Source organism: Hypoxylon fragiforme (assembly GCF_022984875.1).
Source record: "Hypoxylon fragiforme strain CBS 206.31 chromosome Unknown GGS25scaffold_5, whole genome shotgun sequence".
Lineage (NCBI taxonomy): Eukaryota > Fungi > Ascomycota > Sordariomycetes > Xylariales > Hypoxylaceae > Hypoxylon > Hypoxylon fragiforme.
In genome coordinates, this window is record NW_026054760.1 from 1,009,542 (window position 1) to 1,024,799 (window position 15,258).

Consider the following 15,258-nt stretch of genomic DNA (forward strand, 5'->3'; position numbering starts at 1 on the left):
GGGCTGATATGTACTATATATGTACCTACATATGTACATACAACCAAATCTACAAACCGTTGAAATACATGGTGTGCTACATTGTACTGTCTGTACTACCACCTCTATCTCATCTTTCTTAAGCCTTCACATTCCGAGCCCTTTTTATTCTATGTAAGGGTCCGGTTCCGATGAAGATTGATTGATGCATCAGCCGCACATGGCCATATGTTAGTTAGCAAATCCGAACCCGGTCATAAACGACTTGCAAGTTGTACTCGTATCCGTTAAACCAGGCCAGGCACGCCTTACCTTTTGGCCCGTGGGTTTTTTTTTTTTGCAACGTTCGCGCCCATCTACCCATTTTAACCTAACTAACCCTCGTCAACCATGGAATACGGGTACTGGATCAATAAAGGAGTTTGTTGTCGGTCACCTACCACTTGCTAACCTAATAACCTCGAGGTTATTACATGAAACGAAAAGGTCCAATCACATCCCCAACTTCCCAACGCCCGGCTGACGCACGTACTACACGCAACACCACCTACATACATATCCTGCTAAGGTACACACACGCGCTTCTCTCTCCATCTATCTACTATACGTAGTATCTATCTCAGCCTTTTATTATTCCGTCCATTCATTCATCCATTCCCTCATCCGTGGACAAAGAGGAAGGAAGGAAAGGCGGGAAGCCCGCCTCTTCTTCTTGTTCTTCCTCTATTTCCTTTTATTATTATTACTATTCCTCTGAACAACCTTTTTTTCTTGTTTTTTTCTAACAACAAATATCGAAAAAAGAACGTTGAAGCTAGAAACTAACCTATCTATTTAAAATAAGGAAGGAGGAAAAGCGTAAATCGCAAAACCCCATACAAGTACTTGGCAGAGCATTCACTTAGTCAGTTACTTGCATAAGTCACTATGTCTGGCTTGGCGATTGCTTGTCCGTTTTGTTATAAGAAGGAGGATAACGAGTACGCCATGCTGCTTGTAAGTTCCTGCGCCCTATATATCCCTGTCCCTGTCTCATCACCTCCCCCCTATCTTACCTCCCTCCGTTGTTCATCCTTCTTAGCTTATCCGCATACACGCTTGCTTATATACTCCCAACCATAGCATTTAGAAACGCAGCACTGCGAAGGCCAGTCTCCCTTCGTCGTCGCAGATGAGGAGGGGGGAAAGGAGGGTCCTCTGGATTTGGATGGGGAAGGCGGCATGAATCACGCTGATACTGATGTGGAAGAGGAAGAGGGCAGGAACAACGGCACCTTGGTCGAGTGGATCGCCTGTCCTGTGGACGGGTGCGGCGAATGGGTGCAGCTACTCAAAATCGAGGAACATATCGAGCTGCACGGCACCCCAGGGCACTCCGGGACTTCAACTCTCGCTGCCGCTCCCGCTTCTATTCAATTTAACGGCCCCGCCTCCGAGAGCGACTACCCGGTTATGGCGGCCTCCCGGACACATCGCCGGACGGGTGTGAACGACCTGCCGGCGGCGCCAACGCCACCACCGATTAGGACGCAGGTTAATAAGGTAGATCTTAGTAACGTTAAGAGGCTTGGGGTATGTTTTTTTCAGTCCTCTTTTTTTCTTTCCCTGGGATATTTGGACATCCTGGACAGTTTTCTTCTGCTAGATGGCGCGGAGTTGGAAGATAGGAAAGATGGGCAATAAAATCAAAGGTGAAGGAACAAGAAATAGTACTAACATTTATTTCAGAAGGGTGATCTCGGCAGATACCACCGCGAGGAGAAGATGCCGGCTTGGCTCACGGACTTGCTGACGAGGCGTACCTTTAAAAGCTCAGAAGGTAAGTTTTCGCAAGCTCCTGCGATTTTGCTAGGGAGCTCTATAACGTGCTTTTCTTGCTAGCCATTGTATTTGTAACTTATGGCTCGTTTTAGGCATAATACCTGTTCTTTCAAAGATCCTACAGCAGAACCCGCGCACGCACTACGCCTATTTATGCCACCCGGCCGTCCAGCATATCTCCAAGTTACGGAGAGAAGGTACGTTCTCATTCATCTGTCCTAGCACATACACTCCCATATCTATTTCAAGCCATCTGCCCTGGGTCAAATCATCCCGGCTCACCAACACCAACTAATGTCACTCAACTCCGTAGGTAGCTTCTGTGGATATCGTAACATACAGATGGTGATATCATATATCGTAGGGTCAGGGGCGACGGGCAGCGTAGCCTTCGAGAACAAGATCCCTAGTATTTTCCGCATTCAGGATCTCATCGAGGAGGCTTGGGACCAGGGGATAAATCCTAAGGGTCGTATTGAGACTGGTGGCGTAAGGGGCACGAGAAAATATATCGGGACACCAGAGGTCAGTTTTTTTTTTCCAGTTTTCAGTTTCAAATGTCGTTCCTGTTTCCGTTTTAAGATAGAAGTTTACTGTTCGAGTATTGGAAAAGGGGTGGGGAGGGGTGGAACTTTTGTCTTGCGTCATAAACTCCTTTTTAACTTGATACGACGGTGTTACTAACTGGCTACTAAAATATTTAGGCCTGTACGATTTTTACTTGCTTAAAGATACCGTAAGTTTCTTACCTACATGCCTATATACCCCTTTTTCTACGCCTGAAATAATTATGATTTATAAACATTTCCCTATCGTCAATCGATTCTAATACCTTAGCAGATGCGAGATTCAAGGGTTTAAGAATCGTCCAGAAGACCAGCCAAATGCTTCAGAGCACAGGCTATACGACGCCGTTGAGAAATACTTCGCAGATGGAGTAGACGTCGACCAACGGACTAACAAAGTCCGAAATACAATGCGGCCGCCATTGTATTTTCAACATCAAGGTATTTATTTGCTTTTCTATTCTCTTCCTTTTCTTTGCACGTATCATGTACTCCTGATCCTCGGACCACACAAAAGAAAGCTACTAATCGCATGATTCTATGCACAGGCCACTCCATGACCATCGTCGGCATCGAATCCCGCAACGGCAAGCGGAATCTGCTCGTCTTTGATCCGACGTACACTGACCCGACGAGCGTCACCCGCTACGTCGGCCAAGCCCACGTTGACCATGGCTACCCTGACCACGTATTAAAGGTCTACCGTCGCGGCCCGAAGTATTTGTACAGATACAAGGAATTCGAGATTCTTTAGTATGTTTTCTTCCATGCTCATGATGATATTTGTTTTCTGTTTCAGACGCTCCTCTCTTCCTTCTTTTGTAGCTATTGAAGCTAACACATTCGGTACCAATCTAGCCTGAGATAAACCTCCTATACTCCCACGTTTTCTTCTCACTTTCTCCCCTTGTATACCTACCCTCTCCGTTCTTCGGATAGATGAGTACGGTTCGTGGAGAGTTCTTCCCACAATAAGGCAAGATGTCTATTAGTGTTGCCATTATTCATCTAGGTGCCATGGGCATTTCCCCCTTTTTCACCTATTTCTTTCACAAGAAGAAATGGATGAATGGACGCAAGGAGTACAACGTATTATGGAGTTAAGATTAAATCGACTTGATATCGAAACGTTTTCGTTGCATAGATTTGATCGTTTGCCTTGGGGTTGGAGTTGTTGTAATAAGTAGGCGTGTAACGTTAGATACAGTACCTATTTACGAGATACCTTTTTATTTTATTTTATTTTATTTTATTTATTTCTAGATTCCTTTTACTGTTGCTTGTCTGTGTCTAAGCACATATCTCAACCCATTTGACAGCTAGATGAGGTACTAGGTAAGTAGGTACTTTCATATCCGGGATCTCTCCCCTTTCTTCATGCTCGACCTAGGTAAGGCTACTCGCTGCTTACTACCTTTCCTTCCTGTTTAACTGCCTGCCCACATACCTATAAAGTAGGTATTTATTTATTCCTTCATCCCGCCCCCCTCGATCCACGCGCGTAGCTTCTCGAGAGCCTTGCCCCGATGCGAGATTTTGTTCTTTTCGGCCTTGTCCATCTCCGCGTAGCTGTTTGGGTTGGGGGGGGTTAGCGTGATCATAGGTTATAGAAAGAAGCGGGTGGTGGGAGGAAAGGGAGGGTGGTGGGTTAGAAGAGAAGAGAAGAGAAGGGGGGGGGGGGGGGGGAGAGAAAAGGAATAAGGTACTACTCACGTTTGTCCATCATACTCAAATATAGGATCCCAGCCTTTCGGTGGTTAGTTAGTTGGCGCGGCATTATGGTGGTTTGAAGGGGGAACTCGTGTTTGTGAGGAATGAGGATTGAAAAGAGGAAGAAGGATAGGAGAGGTGTTGGAGTAGGGGTAAGCTTATTTATTATAAGACTCACCGAAAGTAGTCGGGCCTCGCGGAGGCACAATCTTGCCCTGTTGCGGTTCGATTAGTTAGTTATATATGTCATCATCCATCCATCTCCCCCGCCCCCCCCCCCCCCCCCCCCCCCCACCCCCTCTCTCTCTCTTTCCCAACCCATGGTCTGTCTTCCTTGCAACCACCACTAACAAGAATATATAAAAAAAAAAAAAAAAAACGTAACGTAGAAGAAATAAAGAGGGGTAGACTCACATGCGTGCGCCCCTGGAACAGCAGGACTTCTTGTCCGGGACCCTGGGAGAACCCGAACGTGGCGACGGCCTGCGCCGACTTGTCGTCGTAGGCGGCGAGGAGGTTGTTGAGGCCCGTGTGGCCGATGGACTGCATGAACCATTTTCTGTTTGTGTGGTTTTTTTATTGAATTAGTACCTTCTTGTCATCAATCAATCAATCATCTCTCTCTCTCTCTCTCTCTCTCAAAAGCACACCCCATAATCTGCCTAACGTAGCTTCTCCCTTCCTTCTCTATCTCACCCTCCGCCCCTCCCCCGAATAAAAGCAGGAGAGAAGAAGAGAAAAAAGAACCATAGAAGAAAAGGAAAAAAAAAAAGGGGGGGGGGGGGGGGGGGAGAGGATTAAAACCCACATATACGGCCCCGGCAGCCCGGCCAGCGCGTCAAAGCACAAGCACGTGTCCTCGACGAGCACCGGGCCAGCGACCGCGGAGGCGGCGGCCCGGCACTTCTCGCGCGTCACGTCCTCGAGCGTGCCCTGCACCTCGGGCAGGTCCAGGGCCTTGTTCGTCACGGCGATCCCCGCGGGCTCGAGGATCGCCCGCACCTCGGAGAGCTTGTTGGCGTTGCCGGTTATGAAGTGCAGGGTTGGGCGGGACATTTTTTTGGTTGCTTTTATGTCTATTTTTTTTATATGTCTCTTTTTTTTTTTTTACTAGGAGCTTCTTTTATTGGGGGGGGGTTAAGGGGAGACAGATTTGGTATTTGTAGGTATTTGTAAGAGAGGTATATTGGGAGGGAGTAATATATAAGGTGTGTATAAAAAACTGGCCGGTATGACGCACCCGGTGAAGAAAAGCACCCTAGCGGGAACCTGCAGTAGGTAGTGCCGAGCCTTTTCATTGGTACAGCGACATTAGCAATACTACGAGCTACTAAAGGTTTGGATATCACCATTATCGATTACCTGCAGCATATATCTATCTATACCTAGTATCATATCATCATACACACTAGGCAGCATAAAACGAAAACACAATCAAACACACAAGCCATGGGTATCATTCTCATCGCATTCACTACGTATCTCACGCAAACCATCCATATCTTCTATAAAATACAACAAACATACTAATGCCCCCCACCCTCACCATCACCACCCACAACAGGATGGTCCTCCTTCCACTGCTTGAACCACGCCTCGATGCGATCGACGTTGCTCTCCATCTCCTCCGTCGTGTTGCTCTCGAGCTCCACCACGATCCGCTCCTCGTACGAGTCCCGCGCTTCCTGGAGCAGCACCTCCATGATCTCCGAGTCTAGGTTCTCCTGCAGCTTCGCCTCGGGGTATTTTCTATTTTGTGTGTATCATTAGTACTGTATTATCCGTAGTGTTTGATCATATAAGTGATAGATACTTGGGTAGGCAGATAAATGGACCTAAATATGAAGAACAGAAAGGAGACAGGGGGAGGGTAAGGAAAAAAGAAGAGAAAAGAGAAAAAAGGAAGAAAAAAAGTACCTTGCAGTTAACCGGTCATACAGCGTGCTAGAGTCAACCCGCAGCACAACCACCAGGTCGATCCAGCTCTCCGGGAAGATCTCGCAACCATGCCAGTCTATGATGAAGCCGCCCGCCTTGATGTTCTCTTCCTCAAGCGCATCTAGTAACTAGCACCCCCATAACGTTAGCTTCTCTTTCATTCTCAGTACTATTTGCCCCCCCCTCAAGCCCCTTACTCCTTAATCTCCCTGCCCCTCCCTCTCTCTCATACTAGGTACGTAGACACACCACATTTCCCTCTTAATTATAGAAATAATATCAAGAGAAAACCAGAAGATCAATAGAAGAAGAAGAAGAAAAAGAAAAAGAAAGAGGCCGAAAAAAAAACATACCTTATCCTCATCCACTATCCAGCTCAAGAACTCGTCGTCCCAGCCCTCGTGACACCCCTTATCTTTAACCACCTGGTTGACGGACACGTGCTTCAGCCCCGTCCGCTCCGCGAGGGCCTCCGCGTGCGTCGTCTTGCCCACCCCGGGCGTGCCCGTGATGATGATGTTCGGGTTCGCGCGCATCTTTTCTTCCTTCTGGCTTTTCCCTTTTCCTTTTTGGGGGTGAGGGTGTGTGTATAAGGGGAAGGGGGGATTAATATTTCAACCCGCTTGTTTGTGCTGTGGTGGAATGATATGATATAATGTAGTTTTTTTTCTATATCTTCCCTTCTTTTTTTAAAAAAAAAAAAAGTGTAGATAGACTTAGGGGTTTGTACCTCCGACACGAATCTTCACGCACCAAGAACCCGCAGAACGGAAAAACAATGCCACCACCCTCAGATGATGAACAATATATCTTCCCTTTCCTTTTCCTTTTCCTTTCCCTTTCTCTTTTTTTTTTTTAACAAAAGGAGGGGGTAAATCAATAATAAATCCTTTTCTTCAAAGAATCCTTGATAATTTTGGGTTGTAGAATCTTTTTGGTTCTGACTACCAACGTTGGGATTAGTTGTTAGTTAGTTGCATTCCCTAACATCCTTCCCCCTCTAAGTAAAAACCTTTAATTCTGGTTAGCAAGGTTTTTTCTTCTACTACTAACTATGTAATCAAGTCACGTGCTACGAGCAAACTTTCCGTTACTCTTGCCTCCTTCCCCCTATTAAAACCCCCCAAAATCACGATGGAATGTTTCTTAACAGAGAAAAGAATAAGTGATGTAACACGTAAAAAATCATCTCGTTATTCAGATATCGGAGTAGAAGCGCTACCTACTACCTCCCCAAAACTAATATGATAGAATGGAGTCTTCCTTTCAAGGTTATCTTGCTACCCCCTACCTCCCCTACCTCCTCCTCCTTTCCCCTTCGCTCCTCTTCTCTCACCCTCCTCGCATCAGATCGCATCGCATCGGATACAGAAACGATGACAATAGCAATAGAAGCAAAAGTAGAAGCAGAAGCAGAAGCAGAAGTAGCCCCATACACCTAAGCTAGATGCTACAGTATTTGTCCATCTTTTAATACACTCCCCCCATCCTCCTCCTCCTCCTCCTCCTCCCTCTCCTTTCCCTCCCTTGGCCCACACACGCAACAAGGGAACCTCAAATGTCTAAAAAAAAAAAGAAGTAGTAGCAACCGGCCACAATAAGAGCGACAGCGACGAAGATAGCAATCAACAGAGACGCGATCACTTAAACGCCCCATTAGCCCATGCATGGTGTAGTGCGTGGTGTTTGTTCGCGTGACCCGTCTAGTTCAATCAATCAAGTCAATCAATCGTGCCTAGATATCCATGAAACTGGGTGACATCGTCTTCCCCTTCCCGAACCAAATGAGCTTCTGCTCAAAATCATATACTGCGCATAACGTAAAAGACTTGTTCGCATTAAAAGCCTAGCTACCCATCTGTGAGTCTCATGGGCCCGTCGACGTCGTCAACGGAAGGCGTACTATTTGCAGAGGTCGCAAGTGGTGGATATTGCGGCTCTACGCACTATCCCCATCCCCTTCCTCGATCTCTGCTAGTTCATTATCGTTATCGTACTCGTCTGCCTCCATCTTCTCCTGTTGAGCGATGGCCTGAGCAGATACTATCTCCGCCAACCTCTTCAGTCGAGGGGTTTGCAGCCCTATGAGAAACAACAGGTTAGCCATGTTTTGTCTTTGTGACGACAGTCCAAGGATCCAACTTACACGACGGCGTATATGTTTCTAGAGCGGTAATCGCTCGGGGCTCTGCGATTTCATACGGCCCGCTGTCGTCCATATCTACAGCTGCCAGCAGAAGAACATCGCTCTTCTCCGTCACCCTGGATGCTACCGCCTTCATGATTTCACCGTTGATAGGCTGTTCATAATCTGCCACCAGGTATTGGTTTAGAAGCTTCTGGATCTGGTTGGGGGAAAGCCTGCAAATATAGATATTAGCCATTTGACATCGCTATAAAGGTTCGTGTTACACGGCACTGCACTTACATCCAGCAGATGTCTTGGATAATCTCAATATCATTAAGGGTAGCCTTCTTGAGTTGCAAAAGCTTCGTTGCTTGCTAAAACAAATGTCAGTCACCAGATTGCTTGAAATGACAGTGGCCACGCTGGACTTTCAAAAAACTTACCATAAGATGCTCGAGTTGTAGAGTACCCTCGGGCATATCGTGGCTCTTGCACCACTCCTCAATTCGAGTGATATTGTAGTTAATTTGGAGACCTCGCTTCCACGACAGGAAATTCCTCCTCATGAGCAAATCGTTGAAGGCAGTGACGCCCACCAACCTGAGTAGCTCGGTGACAGTTTGCGTGATAATGCTGTCCTCAAGATAATAGGCCTTCATCGCTCGGAAGACGTTGTTTAGCAGGCTCAGCAGGTTGTCCATGCTATATGCAGGCTGCGAGTTAGTGGCCAACAGCTTGCCGAGGAATCTATTACTTTCATTCGTGACAAAGCCTGGCAACGATTGAGATTCGATGATGGCGGGAATGATCATCTTCTGCAGCTTCTTCTTAAGGATCTTCATCCAAGTGTGATAAATGTTGAACTCCAAACTCTCCAGATCGTGCTTGACGATCTCCAGAAGCCGGTCGTACTCGTAGTTGTCCGTCTTTTGGGCCTCGTACCAATCCTCAGCAAGGAAGACGAACGAAAGCATCTCATGTACGTTAGAAAGCCAAAAGGCTCCAGGGTTGACGGCGTCGTCCCCATCGTAATGCATGACTTCTTGCTGGATCGACTGCATAACATTGGCCAAGAATCTCTCCGACTCCTTGACGAAGCCATTGTTCCACATTTCGGATGTGACGAGATTGATAAGATAGGAAGGGAACAGAACTTCCTTGTCCGAAGGTGGTGGGTTGGTGTTGGGTGACGGAATCTTGAGGTTCTTGATCAAGCCCAAAGTAACTTCCTCGTTCAAGCCATCCTCGTCGGCAAGGAGGTTCTCCAATTCCATCTCGATAGTGTCGGCAGCTGCGATATAGCCCACACCAGGCCGGTGAGCCCCGCTCGTGACAGCCATAGAGGTTGGACGGGGGTTGTAGGCGGCACTGAAGCGGTCCATTCCGCTGAGTTCGGCACCCGCACTCCGACGCTTCGGCTTCTTGGATGACACCAGGTTGATGAGACCATTGGGAACAGCAGAAATGCCGTTGCCGTTGGTAAGCTCTCCATTCATTGACGCTGATCGTTTCGCCAGCTCGAGCTCCTCGGCCATCTGGGAGAGTTGTTCCCGCAAGTTGATCTTTTCGTTTTCGTGAAGCGTGCTCTCTTGCTTGATGCGTTCTAAATCTTCGTTCGCGGTACGCAGAGACTCCTTTAATTCTCGTTCCTCCTCCGCCATCCTCTTGACACTTGAAGTTGACTCGTCGAAGTTGTTTTGCAACTTCTTCATCTCCTCCTCCATAGCTTGTAGCTTGGCCACGGCGATACCAGCTTGGTTGGCCTCGGCTTGGAGTTCCTTTGTCCGTGTCTCGAGAGCATTGTGACGGCTCTTCCACGACTTGATCTGGTTTTCGTAGTTCTCCACCTGGCTTTGAAGATCCTTGTTGCGGGTCTTCATAGTACCCAACGACTGTGTAAGTTCGACAACCTTGTTTTCAAGCCTGTAGGAAATCTGCTTTAGATCGCGAGCTTCCTCGCGCATCCCCTTGTACTCCGTCCGAGCCTGTCTTCCGCGCCACATGCTCTGGACCAAAATAACCTTCTTTCGGTAACTTCTCCATGCTTTAACCTGTCTCCTTGAACGCCACACTCGCTGAATGAGGATCACGGCGTTACCCACACGGGTTTCCATGATCTCCTTCCTTCGCAGGTAACCTTTGGCAGCTGCCTGCACAAGTATGACGCTACTTCTGATCCGGAGGAACACTTTGCGCTGCTTTTGCCCTTTCCACACCCTTTGGATTGTGGTCGCCGCCTTGACGGTGCGCAGTTCGTTTGCCTTTGCTCGAGTTGCGTATGCTCTGCTGAGCGACTGGAAAACAATGATGGCATCTCGTGCTTCGAGGTACTTTCGGCGGTAGTACTTCGCTTTGAGGTTTTTTTGGATCATGATAGCGGCTTCACTCATGCGACTTTGTCGAAGATTCTCGAGATGGGCAAGCATACCAGCGCGGAAAAAGACCTTGCTGATACCAAGCTGGTAGCTGTCGGTTCCAGTGCCTGTTCCTGAGCCCAGAGCCTGGCCAAGAATTTCCTTGACTAGCTGCCTAATCTCTGTCTGCCATCGAGTGGAGGGTATGAGAAGATAGTATCGAAGAGCAAATTCTTCGTATGTCCAGCGACCTGGGTAACCAGCACAACTAATGCGGATGGTCTCGAGAACACCACAAGCCCTCAGCTGACTGAGAACCATGGGACCTTCGAAAGCCCATGCCGCTTTAGCCTCGTTAGGTTTTATGCAACGAATATAATGAACATTGGTTTGGCCAATTGTGTTCATGAGCTCGATGAGCGACGAGCGGAAGATACCACCGAGAGTCGGCTTGCGGTTAACAGCAACTCCTATCTTCCGCCCGGGGGTGGGCTTAGCCACAGCAGAGCCAGAAGCGGCGACATCCTTCTCGCGGACAGCGGATGCAGCAGCGAGCACTCGGCTCAAGAATTTGTTCGTCGTAGCACGGAGAATTTCCATGTGCTCATCCGGCACAGTGTCCCTATTCTTCTCAATAAAGCCCTCTGACTCGTAGGTGACGTCGACGGCATAATGGCAGACGGTGAAAGCTGACTTGCCAAACCGGGGTTTTTTGTAGAACTTGTTCTTGTTGGGAGTAAAGTTGTGATGAAGCTTGGTAACGAACTGCTCATCCGCACCCATGGGTAACCTGGACTCCTCGTCCAGGAGAGATAGAATACCTAGTTTGCCCTCGATCAAATCAATACACGGTTGGTTGTCAGAAAACTCGATGAACTTCCAGTCAATTTGTTCTCGGACGTATTCTTCCTGTTCGAGTCTGAACACGTGGGAGTTGAACTGCTGCTGTAACTTTTCATTGGCATAGTTAATACAGAACTGCTCGAAAGAGTTCTTAGCGAAGTGCTCGAATCCGTAGATATCGAGAACACCGATGAAGGAGCTGACACGGCTCAAAACCTCGTCGGTAGCAAGACTCCTATTGATGACCTCTACAAGCCAATCAAACAAACTCGAGTATATAAATTTAGCAACGGAGTCTCGCACGACTAGGGCTTGCTGCTGCGTCAAGTTGGACACGATCTTTTCACCACGGGTAACAAGCTGCTTCTTTACGATCCATTTGGCAAAGTTGGTAGCGTCAATTCCGAGAATGGAGCATGCCTTCTCTAAGGAGGGCTCGGTAGGAGCCAGCACACTGTCATTCCTGGAGGCACCGATCTTTACATTACCTAGGTGCAGTAAACCGGCAAGGAGGTTGAAGATGCCGGACTGCTGAGTCTCGTCTACGCCGATCGTCTTGAGCGAGCTCTTAGTAGCTGCCAATTCAGCCTTGTCGTCCATTCCATCGATCGTAGGAGAGTTTCCTTGGTTGAGGTAGTCGAATTGCTCGACCGGTAACAGATCAAGCTCTTTCCTTTCCTTATCTGATGCTCCGGCCAAGAGCTGGTAGAAAATGTGGTAATTCCTCTCCTTCAGGGGTTGAAAGACCAACCTCGACCGCTCGAGAAGATACGTACGGATCCTAGCTCCAATAATGTTTGTCTTATTGTCAAACATAATCTCGATATACTTTCCGAATCTGGACGAGTTGTCGTTTCTTGTCGTTTTGGCGTTGCCAAAAGCTTCCATGATGGGATTAGTTGCCAAAATCTGCTCCTCCGTCTCACTCATCGCGTCGGATCCCTTCTTACGACCGCTTGGGTTGTCTGGGGATTCTCTTGTGGCAAAGTATCGCATGATATACTTAGCACTGACAGTCTTTCCAGCACCAGACTCTCCCGACACTACAACAGTTTGATTCTTGTTGTCTTTTACCATTTTCCTAGAAGCCATGACATTAGCTTACTGTGGATGTGGACTTGCATACGAAGATTGGGGAGTATTCACATAAAAGCTTCTTCAGCGATGGCAAACAGATGGGGCGCTTGCGTCTCCCTCTGCTTGCCAGCGTAAATCTGAATCATATCCGGGACATAGAGAGAGTCGACTCTAGCAAAAGGATTTGTAGCAATCAGCACTATACCACTGTACGTATAGATCTCTTTCTGCGCATATCGTAGCTTGATAGCCTGGAGCACTGCACACAAGGGAGTCAATAACTAAAACTGTGATCCGACTAGTAGCCGTTGGCGATATGATGCGTACCGGCAGGTTCGTTTAAGTGAGACAAATTTGTTAAATCATCACTAGCTTCTAGCATGGAGGGGTTCATCAACGGAGGCAACGACGGGTCGCTAGAATTTCCCAGGGCCTCCGCCGAGAGGGTTACTGTTTTGGTCTGGATTGTAGATGTGGCGGTCAGCTAGGTTCAAAGACTCAAAGACGACAACGATAGTGATAATATCAGCTTTGGATTGGGCGTACCTCTTCATTTTCGAGCTTGAAGACCAAGTGCACCTTGTCGCCATCGATGGTTTTCTTGATAACCTCGGATGCCACCCAGCCCTCGGTGACATCTGGCTGCCAAGCTCTCGTACCGACATCGTAGGTATGCGACATGGGAGGCTGTTGAGAAGTCGGATCGAGTATAGAATAGAAAGTAGGTTCGGCCGCGTCGCGGAAGACGGGAGGATTTTAGGACACTTTTTATCAGGGAAGGGCGAGAGCAAGAGGCATTCGTGTTGATTTGTGGAGTTTGGACGACGAGCGGACACACAAACGACAAGCGAGAGGAGAGGTTATGTACTGGACGAAGAAGAGCCCACAGCCGCTAGAAAGTTGTATGGAACGAATAGAGGGAAACCAGAGAGAACCTGAGGCAGCCTAGAATGGGCAAGCCTCAACGACGACGACGACAACGACGACGACGGGTATGGAATGTCGCTGTTGCTGACAACCCGAAGGAATAATAGAGAAGGGGGAGGAAGTTGAAAAAAAAGGGCTGGACAATTTTTTGTGTCGACCGCGTTGTGATATTGCACCTTTTGCAAGCTTGCACCGTTGTATGTACAATAATGTAATGCAATAAGGTAGGTGTGTGGTCACTGTGCTGCTGGTGTGGTGTGGGTGTGGGTGTTGTGTACCCGTTACTACCTACCAATAGGTACTATGCACTAGGTTATGTACGTATTATTAGGTACTACGATCAATTGAATTAATGCTGTACAGTAGTGTAGGTTAGGCATTTTTACTTAATCCTGTCACACACTGACAGCCCGCCCTGCCAACCCTCCAAAAGTCGTTGAATTTTAGAGGAGGTAGGGGATAAAGGGGGAGCGCTATACCCATCACAGTATAGCGTCAGTTCAACTAACAGGGGTTGGTTCAAAAGGGTCCCCCGCCAGCGGCCAGCCATCTTTAAATCCCCTTCACCATTTCAAGTTCAGTTGTTTTAATGTTCTTGCCTGTTCTGTTTCGAAACCAATCTGAGTAGATGTACTGGCTACTTTCTTAGGCGGTGTGCTCTGCATTTTAAGGATGTGTACATTGTACCTGTATCCGTAGTTATCACAGTTCGACTTCTCCTTTTTTCCTGCAGAAACGGGCGTGCACATACATACATGTACATACATCACGGTGTTACCTAGAAACCTATGAACCCAGTGATGTATTGGCAAAGCATCGAATTTGCAAGCTTCATTATTTTATTTAATCTGCTATTGTGGCAGATAAATTCAATTAATTGAAGCAGAGAAATGAAGGCATGTATTCGATGTACAGTACCTGCATATATCGGGATGTATTTCAAAGTACAAAATATATGGGATATACATATGTGACTATTCATTATTATACCTACATACGTAGAGTCACTTGGATTTTATGATGACATACTTCCTTATTTCTTCTGACGCTTTTGAGACGGTGTTTCCGAAGGAATCAGGGGAATATACATACCATCAGTGCGTATGAGTAGAAAAGCACAAAGCGCAAGACAAGACAGGACAACATTGAAGACAATATCAAAGGTACATATAGTGTAGTTAGTTAGGTGATTATTTAATACACGTAACTTTGATATTGAAGTATACCTGCTTTCTTCCCCCAACCTCCATCCTATGTATGTACATACTATGTATGCCATTATGGTGTGGCCATGCACACACCAACTCCGAGCACCGAGCCATTGAATTAGACGGATCCCTGACCGTCTAATAATAGGCGAGTTTACCTACTGTAGGACCTGAGTGTAGGTTTCTCCCGTAGTCTTCATGAAAAACTACACCTACATATTACTTACTTGCCTGCCCTATATTATGCTTGTCTTAATATAATTTCAAGAAACCGTAAAAGTCCGACTTTAAGTCAATGGGATTGGTTTGGTTGGTAGTCAACAAATTCGGCTTGTGACCATCGTACAAAGATTATAAAGACGAAAAAGAAAAAAAGGAATTATCATCGAATCAAATTTTGGATTCTACAGCAAATACTTACATTAGTTATGTAACCATAGTCTGGTGTCAAATACATATCCGAATATCTGCAGGGGAAAGCAGCCCAAACCTGCCACATAGAAACCCGACTTTTTTTTATTCTACATAAACTAGTTAACTAATGACCAGACTTGATCTCCGGGTTCTTGGTCTCTCCAACAACTATATGACTGCTGCGCACAGCTTGTTGTGCATTAATAACTTCCTTCTTCCAATCGATGACTTTCTTTTTTTCTTCTTTTTTTTTTTTAAATCCAGCGAGACCGCTTTCTCCCCCTCCCCATCCT

At 47.0% G+C, this 15,258-nt stretch overlaps 4 protein-coding genes across 4 annotated transcripts; 1 reads left to right on the forward strand and 3 right to left on the reverse strand.

Annotated features, from left to right (window-relative positions):
* Positions 1–906: 906 nt before the first annotated feature.
* GGS25DRAFT_521511 (DUF1671-domain-containing protein) lies at positions 907–3,120 on the forward strand (the record flags this gene model as incomplete). The annotated part of the gene is made up of 8 exons (XM_049264074.1): positions 907–975; positions 1,102–1,551; positions 1,708–1,798; positions 1,893–1,997; positions 2,114–2,325; positions 2,505–2,536; positions 2,641–2,807; positions 2,915–3,120. The coding sequence occupies 8 exons, from the start codon at positions 907–909 to the stop codon at positions 3,118–3,120; spliced, it is 1,332 nt and encodes a 443-aa protein (XP_049116482.1).
* Positions 3,121–3,493: 373 nt separating this feature from the next.
* Positions 3,494–5,357, reverse strand: GGS25DRAFT_489844 (inosine triphosphatase). Its single transcript, XM_049260932.1, has 5 exons — positions 4,885–5,357; positions 4,491–4,635; positions 4,255–4,291; positions 4,080–4,113; positions 3,494–3,935 (listed from the first exon to the last, which is right to left on the reverse strand). Exons 1-5 carry the CDS (start codon positions 5,130–5,132, stop codon positions 3,833–3,835), a joined length of 567 nt encoding a protein of 188 aa, XP_049116483.1. The 5' UTR covers positions 5,133–5,357; the 3' UTR covers positions 3,494–3,832.
* On the reverse strand, positions 5,358–7,044 carry GGS25DRAFT_489846 (P-loop containing nucleoside triphosphate hydrolase protein). The gene is made up of 3 exons (XM_049260933.1): positions 6,368–7,044; positions 5,994–6,142; positions 5,358–5,825 (listed from the first exon to the last, which is right to left on the reverse strand). The coding sequence occupies exons 1-3, from the start codon at positions 6,548–6,550 to the stop codon at positions 5,603–5,605; spliced, it is 555 nt and encodes a 184-aa protein (XP_049116484.1). The 5' UTR covers positions 6,551–7,044; the 3' UTR covers positions 5,358–5,602.
* A 393-nt stretch (positions 7,045–7,437) lies between these two features.
* GGS25DRAFT_489849 (putative myosin MYO2) lies at positions 7,438–13,675 on the reverse strand. Its single transcript, XM_049260934.1, has 7 exons — positions 12,963–13,675; positions 12,744–12,876; positions 12,486–12,675; positions 8,586–12,420; positions 8,443–8,516; positions 8,161–8,375; positions 7,438–8,096 (listed from the first exon to the last, which is right to left on the reverse strand). The coding sequence occupies exons 1-7, from the start codon at positions 13,095–13,097 to the stop codon at positions 7,954–7,956; spliced, it is 4,725 nt and encodes a 1,574-aa protein (XP_049116485.1). The 5' UTR covers positions 13,098–13,675; the 3' UTR covers positions 7,438–7,953.
* Positions 13,676–15,258: the final 1,583 nt, after the last annotated feature.

Coding starts and splice junctions, on each gene's coding strand:
- GGS25DRAFT_489846 (XM_049260933.1), bottom strand. CDS start 6,550: ATGCGCGCGAACCCGAACATCATCATCACGGGCACGCCCGGGGTGGGC. Junction 6,143..6,367: donor GGATAGTGGATGAGGATAAG/GTATGTTTTTTT, acceptor TGGGGGTGCTAG/TTACTAGATGCGCTTGAGGA. Junction 5,826..5,993: donor TATGACCGGTTAACTGCAAG/GTACTTTTTTTC, acceptor CACACAAAATAG/AAAATACCCCGAGGCGAAGC.
- GGS25DRAFT_489844 (XM_049260932.1), bottom strand. CDS start 5,132: ATGTCCCGCCCAACCCTGCACTTCATAACCGGCAACGCCAACAAGCTC. Junction 4,636..4,884: donor GGGCTGCCGGGGCCGTATAT/GTGGGTTTTAAT, acceptor CCACACAAACAG/AAAATGGTTCATGCAGTCCA. Junction 4,292..4,490: donor TGTTCCAGGGGCGCACGCAT/GTGAGTCTACCC, acceptor GAACCGCAACAG/GGCAAGATTGTGCCTCCGCG.
- GGS25DRAFT_489849 (XM_049260934.1), bottom strand. CDS start 13,097: ATGTCGCATACCTACGATGTCGGTACGAGAGCTTGGCAGCCAGATGTC. Junction 12,421..12,485: donor ATCGCTGAAGAAGCTTTTAT/GTGAATACTCCC, acceptor CATGGCTTCTAG/GAAAATGGTAAAAGACAACA. Junction 8,517..8,585: donor TACAACTCGAGCATCTTATG/GTAAGTTTTTTG, acceptor CATTTGTTTTAG/CAAGCAACGAAGCTTTTGCA.